Genomic DNA, 16,084 nt, shown 5'->3' on the forward strand with positions numbered 1-16,084 from the left:
AGTTCAAGTGGCTGACGTCCTAATAGGTGCATGCCTGCTTCCTCCATCCACCATTAACGCACGGCAGCCGCATCAGTCACAATATTTGCTGGCCAGCAGTCGCCTGAGCCTTTGGTGTGGGGTAATAATGGGTTCAAGGGGCTGTAGGGGAATGCTGGCTATCTTTGAGTGGGACCTTCCTGCTTTTGTAAGTTATTTTGGATGAACAGTGGTGCCCTTTTAGGTTTGTTTGGACAAAAAAAAAGTTCCTCCCAAGAATCAAATGCCATTTGATGAACAAAAAATAAAACTGTGTGAAACAATAATATTCCAGCAGGAGCATTGGATTAAATTACTGTTTATTCTAACTTACAGAAGGCTATCTTTTCATAATTTAAACAATACACATGTACAAAGCACCATCTCATCTAAAATATTGTAATACATAACCTAATAACCATGACAAATTATTTTTAACCAAGTTTCACATTCAAAATAGAAAAATATTTCTGGTTTCATTATAACATTCTTGGAGGGATGCCGTGTGTGAATGAATTCCAGATGCTCTCTACAATTCATTGGGTTCTTCCTTTTTAAGATATACAGAGCAAGAATGTACAATAACCTTCCTGTCTTGCAAACAAATCAACGTTGCATGTATGTACACTGTGGCGTATCATTAGCTTCAAAGTAGGAACAGCTCGACACAGTATGTTAAAAAAAAAAAAGTTGAAATACGTTTCATAATCTCTCAACTGTATGTTGCTGTGTAAGCTGCCCGACGACACATTGATCAAGTCTTACATTTATAGCCTTTGTGTCTCAAGAAAAGATGAACACAGACTCTCTGTGAGCTGCTTATAAAACCAGTACGTTTTGAGATGAAAGGAAAACATCCCTTAAATGCTCCTGTCCATGAAATCCTCAATATTAGCTCAAACACAGAATCAAAACAACTGGGCTTCTTAGACATGTGGAGCCCTGGCTTTACATGTGGGACTCTGTTCCTCTTGCGAAGGCAGATGCCAGACAATGTGTCTCTTCAAGTCCGCTGCCACAGAACAAAAGAGATGGAAGTGATTTCTCTACAGCCTATGTTCCTCAAGGAATAACGACGGCCAACGTGACTTTGTTTCTCGGTATCGAGAAACCACTCAACAAACAGAGGTATGGTTCTGTCTCCGTTAGTCCTGTTTTATGTTTCTCTCTGCTTCCACCCTGTGTCGTCCTCCTCCTCTTCCTATCTGCAGGAGCAGGACTGGACGGACATATTGGGATAAACCTTGAGTACTGGGTTCCTGGATTCATCCTGGTAGAGCACGGCCAGAGGACTCATCTTTTCCGGGACGCAGCAGGGCTCAGGAACCCCAGGGATGATCCCAACGGCTCGGACTATGCTCTGGATGGTGGCGTGGTTAGACGGCCTCGTCACCTGGGAGAGTTTGAGTGGAGGGGAGGTATGCAAACGAGAAAATCAATCAGAGAGAGAAGAACAACACACTATAGTCACTCAATATACCTTGCTACTGCTATTTTAGAAGTAAATTATATAATATAGAGCGACTTGTGGGTGCTCCTACCTTGGACATGGGAAATCCACATGTACCAGCGCAGTAGTAGGCTTCAAAGGCCTTGGGTGCTATGACCCATTCGCTCCAGCCAATATCTGCAAAATCCACCCTGAGGTTCCTCCTGGAGCAGCCTCTGTGCTGGCTGTTGCCCCACTGCCTCCTCCTGGCGTTACGCATTGTTTTTTCATCAAAGCTCAGGACAGGTGACTGAGTGTTTGAGCTCCCCTTGTGCCTTTTTCCATCCTTCCCCTCATTCCTCCGCTCATGCTTTTGTGCATCGCTGGTAGTCAGCATGCGACTGTCTTTGAGTTTTTTCACAGTTGAGTCATCAGGTTTGAGTCCATGTGATGTTCTCTCTCCTTCTTTGAGAACCTGAGCTTCTTCTCTATCATGTGTTCCTCTATTTCCCTCCACTCCTTCTTCCTCTTGGCTCTTTCTCTTCTTTTCCTTCCTTCCTGATTTAGGCTTGAGTTTGAGGTACCAAGAACTCTCCCAGAGGTCATCTTTCCTGTATCCATCAGGCCTGTAGTCAACCTCGGGCAGCTCATTGTTCTGGATGGGGTCAGAGGGCAGAGTTGCTTCCCTTCTCACACGTCCTTTCGACTCTGGTGAGGAGGTAGGTCTGTGCAGCAGCTGAGAGGCCTGAGAGGAATGCGAGGGCTCTCCTCCCTCGCTGAGAGGATCATATCTCTGAAGGCTTGCGGCCACACTGTTGGGCTCTGCCAAGGCTCGGTCATTAGCATACAGTAACAGGTAGGGCAGGCTGCCAGCAGACAGCGCCTCCTCTGGTTTCCTCTGGTACTGCTGCCCTAAGTCCAACTCCACTGACACCAGGAGATGACCCTTGTCCCATGCCTCCTTTATGACCTGGGTCACATCTTTCATCTGCCACACCCCTCTCCTGTGGGGGTGGAAGGTCACATTGCCTAGAAATGACCCCATTGACCCAGACCTAACCTCTGACCCAGAGGAGACAGAGCGAAGGAGCAGGCTGACGGACGGAGAAGGGTGGATGGCTGAGGAACGACAGGATGGGCTCTTGAAGCGTTTACAGAACCAGGGTTTTTGATGAGGGCGCCGATCGAGCAGGAAGTGGAATGTGGCGGAGAGGATGACCTCTGAATCCTGGATGGTTGTAAAGTTTAGCCAATACACCATCCTGTGGTCAGGAGAGTCTGCAAAGACAATCAATCAGTTACTCAGTGTCAGTCAGTCAGGTGAACAACACTACAATGAAACCTGTTTTTTATGAATGAAGTGGTGCTACTTCTGAAACATTTCCCACAACTCCTTTACATTAAAGATGAATCTGCACAGAAACAATTGGACCGTTTTGCAGCTCAGAGGTGCTTGTATTTTAAGGACATGTACTTGGACAGGTACAAATACATAGAGGCTAAAATATTTGCCGTGATTAGATGATGAGTCTGAAAAAGAAGCAAACGATTTGATATAAAGTCCCGTATAAACATGAGAGGAATGTGTAAAGAAGGTACAAAATTGCACCAAACACATTCCTGCTGCTAAAATCTGAAAAAGTGGGAACTGTTCAACACCTTCCCATGTTCTGTGTGTTACAGGACAGAGCTGCGTGGCTGGTATGGAGCCGCATGCCTTGGTAGGATTTCAGAAGGTGCCCTTAAGAGGAACCAGACTCTGGGGGATCTGGCTGGCAGGGGTGGAGGGGTGTGAGCAGAGAGCTACATATTCATGATGAACATTAACTTCAACAGCATAGTTATTGTTCATTGTATAAGAGTTCAGCGGAAGTATGGGCTGACTCAAGAGATATACATTACCTCGGATTCAGCCTGCATATGGAAATGCTTACCTCAGTTTCTCTTAAAGCTTCCCCTTAAGCCTAATACAGCCAGCACTGTCTGCCCAGACACCAAGACATAATCGACTGTTTTAACAGATCTTACATTGTTGTGAAAACTCTCTTACATCTCTCCTTAGATTACACTCAGCCTCTGCAGTAAAAATACACACGTGTTATGATATGCCATCTGAGAACTATGTGGGATATAAATGTCTATGAGTTGTGTTTATAAAAACAGCATCAGACAGAGAGGTACGACTGTGCTTTAAGCCCCTTGACTCCAGGACGTGGAGTCACACATGTCCTGTAGCCATAACAGGAACGCAGAAGCCACGACGGTGACCCTTTGCAAGCGCGTAGGCTTCAACTGTATTGGGCATCTGGGCATTACTCGCATGCATTCTTGCGCAGAGTGCGCGTCTGTCTGCGGTAATTGGTCAGACTCCGCGCAGAAGGGGCACAGCTGCTGCAACAAACACAGTGTGTCCACAGCGTCCCCAAAATCATTTAAATGCATTCTCAGACTGTTCCAAAACAATCCAACCTATTTAGAGCGGCTGACCGAGCTATGCAGCCCCACTGAGCGCCTGCACTTTTAATAACCATCATGGAAAGGGTCGGGGAGCTTTCTGGGTACCCCATCTATTTTTTATTCATTTTTTTTGCTTTTTGCGTCGGATTACTGATGCACTAATTGCACACAAGACTTTGTTTTTTTTCCGTGTTGGTTCCAAAATTAAATCTGCATGCATTTGAGCACTCTTCTATGCAGGTTGATCAATGTGTTCACACACCTTGGCTGGCTCTGAAACTCCTGACAGTGTTTCCCTCCCTGAGGCGGTTTTCCCTGTTGTATTTCTCGTACAGTTTGGACATGTGCTGGGAGACCATGTCCTGATCCAGATCAGAGAACGGGTCCGACGAGGAGTGGAGAAAGCCACTGTCCTGTGCGCTCCAAGAGCCCCCTTTCATTGTCCTAACCGATGCGGCACCCAGGAAACAGTTCAACATCAACAGGAACAGGTGCGAGGACATCACGCTTAGAGCTGCCATTTAAGTGCTGAAAAGAATACAAAATCCAAAGACGCAAAGAGTGCAGGGAAATGGTGTCCAAAAACTATCCAAGGTGCACTTTAGTGACGCGCCAAAAAACAATCCAAACTAATAGAGGCTGTGCGTAAATGTTCCACCTCTCCTCTCTCTTTCCGCTCCGTGCGCGGTGAGCCGTCTCACTCCTCTGTGACAGACTGTGCGGGACGTGGATGCTGAATGGGTTAGTCCGGGCAAGAGTTGGAGCTGCTACTTTTACACTTGCGTCTGTGTGACCGCCAGAGGCTTGATGGGGGGGGTTATACTGGAGCGCTGAGAGGTGCTGACGTATACTCCTGTCAGCCAACGAGGTCTCTGCAGAGCACACAGCCAGAAGTGGAGGTCATGATGCTGACCCCCCCCCCTTTTCTCTCTCTCTCTCTCTCTCTCTCTCTCTCTGATGATGAGGATGTTGATGATGATGATGACTTCCTTATGTAGGTTTGCAGTGGTGGAGTGGCAACATTGATCCAGTGGCTTTGGCACAGTGTTTCAGGACAGAACTTGTAGTCATTTGTTTAGCACCGGTCAGACAAAGCCACTGTTCAAACCCAATAAACTGAGCTTTTTTCTTCACAGGCAAAGTAATTCCACCTCACAATTTCCAGCTCACCACATTATTTCCAGTAACTGCCTCTGACATGCTCTCAGTCACACATAATTAGCATAGAAACACCTACAATAATAGTCTGGCCAACCACCCAAGGGCTATTGTTAGCAACAGTGATCCACATTTTGTACAGCAGTGTTGTGTGCGTGTGTGTCTGTGTGTGTGTGTGTGTGTGTGAGAGAGACAGAGAGAGAGAGTGGGTTTTTTAGAGAAAGACTGTAGTGTTGCTGTGACTTTCGAGGGACTTTCTGTCATTTTATTCATGGCAAACAGAACATGACCTCTGTTGGGACTGCCGGGTTCGAACTCTGAAGTTTTGTCTCTGGTGTGTGTGTGTGTGTGTGTATATTTTTGTAGGTGTGTGTGTGCGCGCGTGTGTGTGTGTGTGTGTGCATACGAGTTGTTTCCAGTGTGTGTCTCTGATGTCTGGAGCTCTGTACCAACAATGCTTGTTTTGTGGAAGTGGTGGTCTCCAGCAGGGAGGCTATAACTAGCTGGGCCTCTCGGGTCACACTCTGCCACTACACACACACACACACGCACACACTCACATGCACACATGCATGCACGAGCACACATACAGAGCTACTTAGTACATTGCTGGCCCCCAAGGGCCCCACAGGATACTCCTTTTCACTATGTTCCACACCAGCGACAGGTCTTAAATCTGGACTACTCTGGAGATGTGTTTGAAAGTGTGTGTGTGTGTGTGTGTGTGTGTGTTTGTGTGTGTGTGTATTATGAAGGATTTGGCTGAAGTGGCATTCTCTATGGTTTTGTCATTGCACACAAACACAGAAATGCTTGGCCTTTTCCCACCCCATGCTGAGTTATACTCTTGAAAAACAAAATATGATTAATTGTTGTGGTTATTTATTTGAAACCATGCAGAACTGTTTTCTGTTTGATTAAGTGTCATCTTTGAAAAACACTCTGAGAAATCCAGTGAGGATTTCGGGTGGCATTTAGGACTGACCGCTCCGTAAATCAAAAACCCCTGGCTACACGAACAAATACTGAAAGATATACAATTGTTCCTTTTCAAGTAATAAAAATTGAAACCAAACAATAATTGCCCAACAGTGAGCCGTCATTCTCTGTTATTAACAAGCCATTAAAAACCCCTTGTCATGACGACCACATTGGAGCATCTTCTTGATGTTCTCTGAAGCGGCACATGGAAATAAACAAAGAGGCCTTTGCATTTTACGCAGACTGAAAAGCGTGAATCAACCGCTCAACAAAATGCAGGAGTTCATCCCGGAATGACTCAAAAAGTTTTAACAGACCCGACATATGCGTGAGCAGAGAGAGAGAGAGAGGGAGGGAGGGAGAGTCAAACTGATATCTGAAACCAGGGCGTTAGGGTCATAATAAATAGTCCTGGGGAGGAGACAGCCCAATACAAGTTCAAGCGTGAGGATGACAACATGAAATGGCTTTGACCTCTAACCCTGAATATGTAGGGCAGAGTGAGATTAATGTTGGGCATTATCTACAATAATGCTCCTCTCTCCATCATGACTGTGAGGACAGCAGCATCATTGTGACTAGATCTAATAAGATGAAAAACAGCAGGACAGAAAAAAAAAAAAGAAAAGCACATGGGTAAATGTTTCTCAAGAGCTCTCAATAGGCGCATCATCTAAGGCTATGGTTACACATGTCATTTCAGTATGACTTTTATGTCTCTGCCTGAAGCACGAGCGTATTAAGTGACAAGGTCAAAGTGCACAACAATTTGATTTTTCTTTTGTTGCCATTGGATCTTCAAAGCCACATGTGGAAGTACTCAGGCTCAGACTGAGATCAGAATCTCACACATTTTTGATTCTAATAAATACAGCCACATCAGATGCCACGACCGCCACTTTTCAGGCGTGAGTGTGGACATGCAGCAGTGTGATCTTTTGGGCTCAGAAATCACATTAAAGCGGACAGCTGGAGCGGCAGCCACCATGATGCACATGATGCACAGCATGCATCAGCGCACCGCAGAGCCGAGAGAGGCGCAGAACAGAATTTAGACGGATCAGATGGATGCAATGTGGACTGCTACATAACTGCTGCGTTAGTACACGAAGCAACTCATGGCCTGTAGGATTGAATATGATTTGTCATCGCAGGGTTTGAATGATGATTGTTTTATAATCCAGGTCTTCTGATATGTGAGTTACACTGCCCATTGATCTCCGCAGCAGCACTGAACTGTGAAACTTGTTGTATCTGACCGCTCGGGCTGTGTTACAGGGCCACGGTGTGTTATAGTTTGTTCAACATGGAGGTCCCCTCGTAGGGCCGTCCAAACCAAACAGGAGTTGTGTTCTACTCTCTGTGGGGGTATGGAGGAGCGTGAGGAATTAACATGCCCGTGTGTGTGTGTGTGTGTGTCTGTGTCTGTGTGTGGTGCAAGGACTGATGGTTGGTTCTGGAAATGCTCCTAGTTTAACACCTTTGCGTGGTATTGGGTAAGACGTTTTGGTTTCAGAGCTCAGCACTGGGGGTCTGATAGATGTTTGTGTGCAGGCTCAGGGGATTTGGTATGGATCAACTATTGGCCAGTCATCATCTGGTGCCTGATGTTGTCATGGTTTGTCCAGAAAGTACAGTGCTCTGCACATTTGGGGGATGGATTAACCGGCAATGTCTTGAGCTCATAAAAATAAAAAGGTGGAGAAGTTTGAGCCAAATGTTTCGCATGTTGTGTATCCTCCAGGATGTTTACCGTTGCTATAAGTGACTTTCCTGTGTACCTCGGGAATTTTTTATGGGTGGACAAAACAACAGGTCACACTGTAACGTACAAGAGGTCCCTCAGGATTGCTGGAACTTGTCTGTTTAAAGGCTCTTTTAGGACGCTGTTAAACAGACAAAAACATCCAGGTGAAAACTGCTCCCACGTCTAAATCACCGCATTGTTGTAGGAGTTTTCTGTCAAACTTTATTTCTTCGCTGCATTTTATTACAGGCTCAAGTCAACATGGTATGAAAAAAAACAAAAAAACATTAGAAATATGTGTTCACTTTCTTGGTTAGAGTTAGGTGAAAATACTTACTGTCATGTTTGCTTAATATAAATCTGGATCCAGCGGGGCAATTAGCTTAGCTTAGCAAGACTTGAAGCAGGAGGAACAGCTAGTGTGGCACCAAAAGAAATCTGCCAACAAAACATCTCTAGATTAGTACAAAAAACAAAATGTAAAAACAATACATTATTATACTTTATGTTAAGATAAGCCAAGCTAACCTCCTGCTGGTTCTAGCTTCATCTTACAAGACATGACAGTGGCGTTGATCCTCCTATCTAAATCTTGGAAAGAAAGTGAGTGAGTATTCAGTGTTTTTCAGCTTTTGTGGGATCAGTTTTGGTTTTGACTTGTCCAAGTTCTGAGACCTAGAAATCTCACAACCTTTAGATTTCTGCTTCCTATCCGATTTAACTGGGGTGACAAGATTTTTGTTTGTGGTGCTCACAGCATTGGCAAAATACATTTAAAAATTTCCAGTAACAGTGTCCTCATTTCTCCGGATAATCCACACGACATGCTGGCAACAGTTTTTGTAAGGGACACGATTGATAGATTTCCATTGAAAACAATCTATTGCTTATCCAGGGTGATCATGACATTGTCTCTGGAAAGACATTTATTTCTTATAATATAGTGTCTCAATACTGAAATCACCACAAACAAATTTCCATTGTACTGGGGTGGAGGCAGAAATCTCAGTGACAGCAAATAAAACCAAAACTATTTGCATGGCTAGATACCACCAGTGGAAAGTGATAAAATATGTTTTGTGGATTTGGGTGAGCTAATCCTTTAATACTTATTTGTGGCAAAGAATGCCCTGCTTCAGCTGTAAGACTGGTATGAGAATATAGGATACAAGAGTCCAGTAAAACACAGATTGCCTACAAGCGGGGATTCATGGTCTCTGGCCAGATTCAGACAGCCCGGCCTAAAAAGGAGACACAGGTTGGAGGGCAATGAAAGACCAGAAATCCCGCCATGCGAATGTCATGCACTTCGCCTGGTAGGTAGGTGTGTGAGTGTGAGAAAGAGCAGGGGTGTGTTTTTGTGTGTGTGTGACTATGGAGACTATAGTTATGCTAGGGGGTGTAACTCTGTGACCCATTCACATGGTTAATAAAACATTCATAGAAGCAGAGGAATGTTATGGTTTTTGTGTGCATGCATGTGCGGGCAAACGTGTGTGTGTGTGCACGCCTGTGTGTGAGAAGAGGGAGAACGTGTGTGTGTGTGTGTGTGTGTGTGTGTGTGTGTGTGTGTGTGTATGTGTCCTTGTGTCTGTGATGTTGGGCCTCCTGCAGTGACCCCACGGAGTGCACCATTCTGTCCGCAAACAAAGGGCTGGCTGTTCCCCCCCACTTCAACCATGGACTGCTCCAACGCTGCCGACCGTTCGCCGCCGAGCTAACCAAATATTTCCCTTCCTGCTCTGAATTTGTCTCAATAAATAGTTTTGTGTTTTGGGGTTTTCTTTCTCCTCCGGCTCTTTGCTTTTGATAGACGACTCCTGAACACACACAGGTCATGCGATTTTGTCTCATCCTTTTTTTACCTGAGGTTGAAAACCTGGAGGACAGGACCCGACTTCTCTGGGTTTCACCTCATGTGACATCTTGACTTTTGTATGATGAAACCGTCCCACAGTACAATGGGCCTCTGTGGGAGTATTACTTCATGTTTAATTGACATCTGACTGATTCAGATTCATTTTGTTCACTTCTTTCTGCACAGCCCGCGGCAAAGTATAGAGAGATGCATTGTGCTTAAGATCTCACTGACTGACAGAGTATTTTCTCTGAGCACGGCTCAAACCACTTGACAGGAGGGCTGATCGGTGATTAAGGAAAATAAATGGAATATGTGTGTGTGTGTGTCTCTCTCTCTCTCTGTGTGTGTGTGTGTGTGTGTGTGTGTGTGTGTGTGTGTGTGTGTGTGTGTGTGTGTGTGTGTGTGTGTGTGTGCTTGCATGTTCCAAACCTTGCAGGATTGATGTCCTTTCCCGGGTCTGACATACAGCCTTTGTCCTGTGTCTCTCCATCTCTCAATGGCCATGTTATTCACAGACAGAAATATCAAGGTTGCGCTATGTACCTCGACTAATTACTAAAAGATTATTATTTTTTTGTGGTTCACGTTCATGTTGTTAGCGTGTGTTTCTGTGCAGACACCATTTGCCATGCCAACTATAATTGCCCCCATGAAAGCGTTTTTCTAATACCATAAAAATCTTGTTTGTCAGTTATTGCTTATCCATTCATACAGTGCAGTCTCCAGTTAGACTTATTTAACAGACAGTGCTAAGTGAGCAACTCTGTGCTCAGACACTGAGGTAACTCAGTGTGCAGTGTTTGCTGGGAATGCAGAATATTCTAGAGAGAGTGTGATTTGAGCTGTGACTGGTGGTGTTGTGTTTACTCTGACGCCCATGATATTCATTACAGGCTGCGCTGTGTGCTGCTACTTCCTGAACACGTCCCATTGGCCCGTGACCTTCACCTCCACAGGCTTCCCTTAAACCCCATTGGGCTGGAGCCAGGATGGAGGAAATTGCACTGGGAGATTGATTGGCTAAATCCTTTAATTATTTGGATTTCACAAAGTCTGAGTAGCCTTTGGTCGTTGACTGTTTCAAACAAAGATGGGAATGTTTCACCTTCTTGACAGGCCACACTTTTTCTAGAGAAAAAAAAAAAAAAGTATTCCAAAAAATCAAGTGAAATTTGAAGTTTTATTTGAGATCTGGGAATTGCCGCAGGTTTCATAATATTGTTAGAAAACAGAGACGAAACACTTGGGAATGAGTTTGAGTATTTTAACTGTAAAACAAATCAAAGGGCACTTATTTGTCACTTCCTCCTCGCTTCACATTTCTGGTGTTTTTTTAACTTGACTTCTGAGATGGGAAGAATAGACGAAGTGTATTTCTTCAGTGAGATGTGATAATTTTGTGCGTGCATGCATGGGTGTTTTACCAGAACGTGATATGCCCACACACATTCAGTACAATATCCTGCTGAGATTTACATGGGGTTTGTTTCTTTTGGGCTTTTACCCAACGGCCTCAAGGCTCCTTTAAAAAAAAAAAAAAAGAAAAAAGAAAGCCTGTTATCCCAGAGCTCTGGCTCTCTAAAGAAAGCAGATATGTAATTTGTGTTGGGAATATGATGGCAGGGCCTTTTCATAGCTTGATGGATCTGTCAGACTGACCCTTGCTCTAATTTGCTTCTGTCTCCATCATTTAGCGAGGTGGTGGGTGATATTTCCCAATAAATTTAGCTTCCTAGCAGAGCAATAACTACGATATCTATTTCCCATTAGTGGGGGTTCAGGCCTCCTGTCGCTCTCTGGCCTCTAATTGGACGTGACCGTTGCTTTGGTGATGTCATGTTCGCGGTTTTCAGGAAGTGAAAAGCCCGATAGTGGTGGGTGACTGATTTGCTGAATGTCAGGAAAGTAGAGATCGAAAAAAAAAAGAAACATGTTGTTATATTTCCAAGTCATGTTGAATCAGTTTGATATTTCATGATTCTGGCAGTCGCTGACACAAGAACAAACATTTCATCCACTGGGGTCTATTGTCTCTGTTGATGTTACAGGCAGGTCAGCGTACAGAATAAATATACAGTACGAGAGAGTGAGATCCATGTACATTGTCAGCCCTGGAAAGCCTGCTGTAAGGTCAAGGCCAGAGCAGCGGTAGCTAATCTCACAGGAACGCGGATTCAATTAATATCAGTGAAGGCCCTTTGTTGATAACTTCCTGGTTTTAAACAAAGTGACCCTTCAGATTTTTCTACATTATTACTTTCATTCTGGCAACAGACAAGAAGACACAGGGAAACTTTTTTTTTGAATGAACACAGGGAACCGGCAGCACAACATATTAGGTAGAACACCAAGATGTTTTTAAAAAAAGGGTTCACACGGAGAGATGTGGTCACATTGTTGCTGTTAAATAAATCAAATCAATATGAAAATATAAAAAAGAATATCAATATTCCACAATGTAAGAATATGGGACTTTGAAGAAAAGAGATGTCAAGCTCCACTTTACAGCTGACTATGTTTTACTTTTTTTTTCTTTTTTGTTCCAAAACTGCAGTCCTGGCATTCCCCTGATTCTGACTTTGCTTTAGTGTGTCCACATAAAAGTACAAATCGTGATGACAGATTTCCCCTGGATAAAGCTCAAGATTTGGTTTGTGAACAGGAAATACTAAAAGGGCTATAATAGCTGATGTGCCTGCCGGTTGTGTGACTGCTACTGAGTGGTAGAGAGCCACAAGATGGAATACAGCAGATTGTACAAAATAAGACATTGGCTGCTAGAGTTTCAGATGTTTGACAACTATGTGGTTAAAATGAACAATGTCAAATTTCACGTTACCTTACTTTTATGGTTGAGTGCAGTGGACAGCGCTTCGTGATCGATGGTCCCAGTCCACCTTATCATAAATGTTATTTATGAATGGTTTTGGATGGGGTGGACACAGGCTGTTAACATTCAGTCTCCATGTAAACTGAAACCTCAGCCCTGGTTCAGAGTCTTTCTGATTCACAAGGCTTTTTTCTGAAATGAATGGACTTCCCCTCCTGACACGGTGGGAGCAGCAGGGAAGCGGTGTCAGATGTTACAGCGCGTGTGTATATACAGAGTGTGTACACATGCACATGTGTCTGTTGTGTACTTGTTCCAAGGCCATGGCTGCGGACCATGAGGTCTTCACATTATGTCTGTTGTTTAACCTCTCCTACCATCACAGGCAGACTCTATGAAGGAAAAAAAAATGACATAAGTATAAATAAATAAATATAGAAATTAATTCATGTATTTATACATTTATTTAAATATGTATTAATTTACTGTATTTCTACATTTTTACATTTCTTTCTTTATTTTTGTGTCCATATACAGTACGTAAGTTAATAAGGTGGGCAGTCCTAATTCAGTCTACAGCCGGATTGGTTACAACTTTGTGATCGACTGGACGGTTCTTCTACCACTGCCTTGACTTGAATGGTAGACCAACAGGAGCCTTGCCTTTCCAGCGTTGCCAACTTAGCAACTTTGACACCACATGGTTAAGTGGTTGAGAAAATCTAGTTCCGAGGGAAAGGGCTGTTTGACAGCAAGATAAAGTGGTGAAAGTATTCAAAATATAGCGTACACTTCAACTGATGCTGGCTTTTTCCGCTGGGTGTGGCTAAAACATGTTTTTGTGGCTGGCCCCGTCCACAGCAGTGCACCGCTCAGCTTCTGCCCCAGTAGTGCTGACTGCTTCTCCAAACCGAGAGGGTGCCAATCCGAATCTACTGCAACACACTGACTATCTATCTCACACCTCATGTCAAATAACTTGAACTATCACTTTAATGGACTGCCTTTCGGTCTCTATTTCAAACTCTCTGTGAACAGAAACAGAAAAAACATGTACATGAGAACAGCTTTATTTACATTCAGAGTCTCTACTATAAAAATTTGCCTGAATAACACTCACACAAATGCACGCTCCTCCTGTACTCCCCTCTGCCTCCTGTGCCTCAGACATGAGGTAGGGACAGATGATAGATTTGAATAGGAGACGTCTGATGTCATGCTTGGCAGCTAAATAAGCCTGGACCAAGAAAAATATTCTGTCTAACAAGTCGTTAGTGCAGTGATTCTAGTGGAATGGGAAATAAGCTAATTTGTTGGAAGTGAAACACTGTGAATGTGTATCTTTTACCTTCTGGATGCAATGAGTGCAACTTCATGCCCTTACAATTTTTTAGGAGTTTTGCCCTGGAAAAATAATTAAAAATCAATTAAACCATAGTTAAATGAGCACGTGTGTGTGTGACAGCAGTAGCTATGATATCACAACACACACCAACACATCCTTTTTAATAGAGTTGTGCGTGGGGTCATATTAGGGAGATAAAGCTGTAACAGGAGTGCAGATCGGGTCATGACAGTGGCAGGGGTGAGACATGTGGCACACACCAGAGTATGTCTGCTAACACCCAGACGTCTGCTGTACCACACAGAGCCGATTGTTCCACAGCCATGGGCCCTTCCATTCAGGATCCAGCACTTCACCGGTCCATCCCGGGCCCAGAGAGGACTCCCCTCTCCCGGGGTGACTAATGCTGAATGACAGCCAGACACTGATCAAAGCTGCTCCTGGAAGCCCCGCTGTCACAGTTGGGTGGGGGCAGAGAGTAGACGATAAGTGGAGAGACAGGAGCAGTATGCCCGGTCTGGACCTGGGCCAAGGATCAAGGATCAGACAGCATGGCTGGACTTTATTAGCTTCATCACAGACAATACACTCTCCACAGTGGACCTCCACCATTGCCAGATTATCTCATCTCTCTTTAGAGCCCAGTGGCCCAGAGCCATGCCACACTGGAGTTCTGGAGCAGGAAGGGATGCCTGGTTAATGGGTGCTGAGTCTCGCTGTTCCGCTTTTGTTTGCTATCATCTTCTTACTTTTTGCAAGTATAGAAAAAGACCCATGCCTCTCCAGAGTATCTTTCATAGTTGTCATGCCATATAAGTCTTGTCCAACCAAAGATTTGTGTTTTATGCTTTTTAAAATATCCATTTTATGGAGCATAAAACCACAGACTTAATGTGAAATGCAGTTCTCAGATTCCCATGGAGGTGGTTGTGGTAGTTTGATGTGTCTCAAAAACAGCAGGCATGAAAAGTTTTCACAAAACATGCACCACAACTGACTGAAGATCTTTGGCAGTCGAAGGAAAAATATATTTGTGTGTGCATGTGTGCTTTTGTCCGTGTGTATGCAAGCTAACCTCAGAGCAGCAGATGAAGTAAACTCTGCCTCCTGTTTGATTTTGTCTTTAAAACATGTTTATATTTGTAATATAAAGTTAAGCGCAACATGTCATGCTATATGCTGGGAGCATACTTTCTCCCATGTTACTCATTCTGACCGGAGCCAAGGAAAACACTTTGCTTGGCCTGGACTGCTACTCTGAGCTACTCTCTATGTTTCCTCTATCAGTACATGTGCTGAAAAATGGAACTTTACAACAACAAAAAAATTCCTCTCTAGACAGGAAACACGATGCCAGCCTGTCGTTGATCTGCTGTGCAGCTCAAATACCTTTGTAAGATTGTCTGTTTAAAAAAAAAAACACAAAGTGGGATTTGCCATAAGTTCAGGAAATCTTTGGCTAAACTGTTCCTCGACCACTGCTGACGACACAAGAAATGTCTCAGCTGTATGAAGGAAAATCAAGGTTTTTGTGCAATCAGTGGCTGAATGGGACACACTATCGCTCCAGGGGGAGTTTATGAACTTAATAAGCAAGTTTTATCTAGCTTTGACATTGCTTTGATGCCTGTCTGTTGTTTCCACTACAAGAGTGAGGTTAAGGGATAGGAAGTGCTTTGTGACCTCTATGGTCCGCGCCTCAAGGCAGCCTTTACACTGGAGCTCAGTGGCATTAATTGCTTGTAGGAGCTCTGCGTCGAGAAAGCCCTTGATGTGATGGATGAACGAAGGACGCAGAGCTGCACTCTGGGCCCTGATTGTGTTTCTCTTCAGTCACCACATTGCCAATACAAACCTGGACTGGCAAAGACAAACAGGAGAAAGGCCAATAAGTCACTCTCCCTCTCAAAAGACCAGCAGCGGTTACACATACCTTGTTAGGCTGTGGGGAGACATGCTGCATTAAACAAACTAATACATTTTTTTTCTTATCTGCCAAACACATCAGTATTGTTAATGTTCTACTCAGTGACTGACACTGTTTGTAATTGTCAGTGGAAATTGTAAATATGACCGTGTAGCAATTTCCAAATAATCACATTTGCAGAGGTTGTGTTCAGGGCCAATTCCATTTAGTATATAAACAGGAAATCAAACCATCTTACAGCCATTTGCATGTGTGAAGTTGTGGTTGCGAATGGCCTTCACCCTCTGCCCCTCCTTGTCTTTGGCTTCATGCACCAAAGGTAGAAACAATC

At 44.1% G+C, this 16,084-nt stretch overlaps 1 protein-coding gene across 1 annotated transcript; it reads right to left on the reverse strand.

The window, feature by feature from the left end:
* Positions 1–321: 321 nt before the first annotated feature.
* On the reverse strand, positions 322–4,738 carry gdf10a (growth differentiation factor 10a). Its single transcript, XM_023409398.2, has 3 exons — positions 4,167–4,738; positions 1,560–2,725; positions 322–1,411 (listed from the first exon to the last, which is right to left on the reverse strand). The coding sequence occupies exons 1-3, from the start codon at positions 4,423–4,425 to the stop codon at positions 1,220–1,222; spliced, it is 1,617 nt and encodes a 538-aa protein (XP_023265166.1). The 5' UTR covers positions 4,426–4,738; the 3' UTR covers positions 322–1,219.
* Positions 4,739–16,084: the final 11,346 nt, after the last annotated feature.

Source organism: Seriola lalandi, unplaced genomic scaffold (assembly GCF_002814215.2).
Source record: "Seriola lalandi dorsalis isolate HSWRI2012SDOR001 ecotype SW California unplaced genomic scaffold, Sedor1 jcf7180002054391, whole genome shotgun sequence".
NCBI classification, from domain to species: domain Eukaryota; kingdom Metazoa; phylum Chordata; class Actinopteri; order Carangiformes; family Carangidae; genus Seriola; species Seriola lalandi.

What these genes read in the sequence shown, in the direction of transcription:
- gdf10a (XM_023409398.2), bottom strand. Translation starts at nt 4,425, where the DNA reads ATGGCAGCTCTAAGCGTGATGTCCTCGCACCTGTTCCTGTTGATGTTG. An exon ending in GAGTTTCAGAGCCAGCCAAG is followed by an intron (nt 2,726 to 4,166) that starts GTGTGTGAACAC and finishes TTGTCTTTGCAG; the next exon opens with ACTCTCCTGACCACAGGATG. An exon ending in GTGGATTTCCCATGTCCAAG is followed by an intron (nt 1,412 to 1,559) that starts GTAGGAGCACCC and finishes AAACTCTCCCAG; the next exon opens with GTGACGAGGCCGTCTAACCA.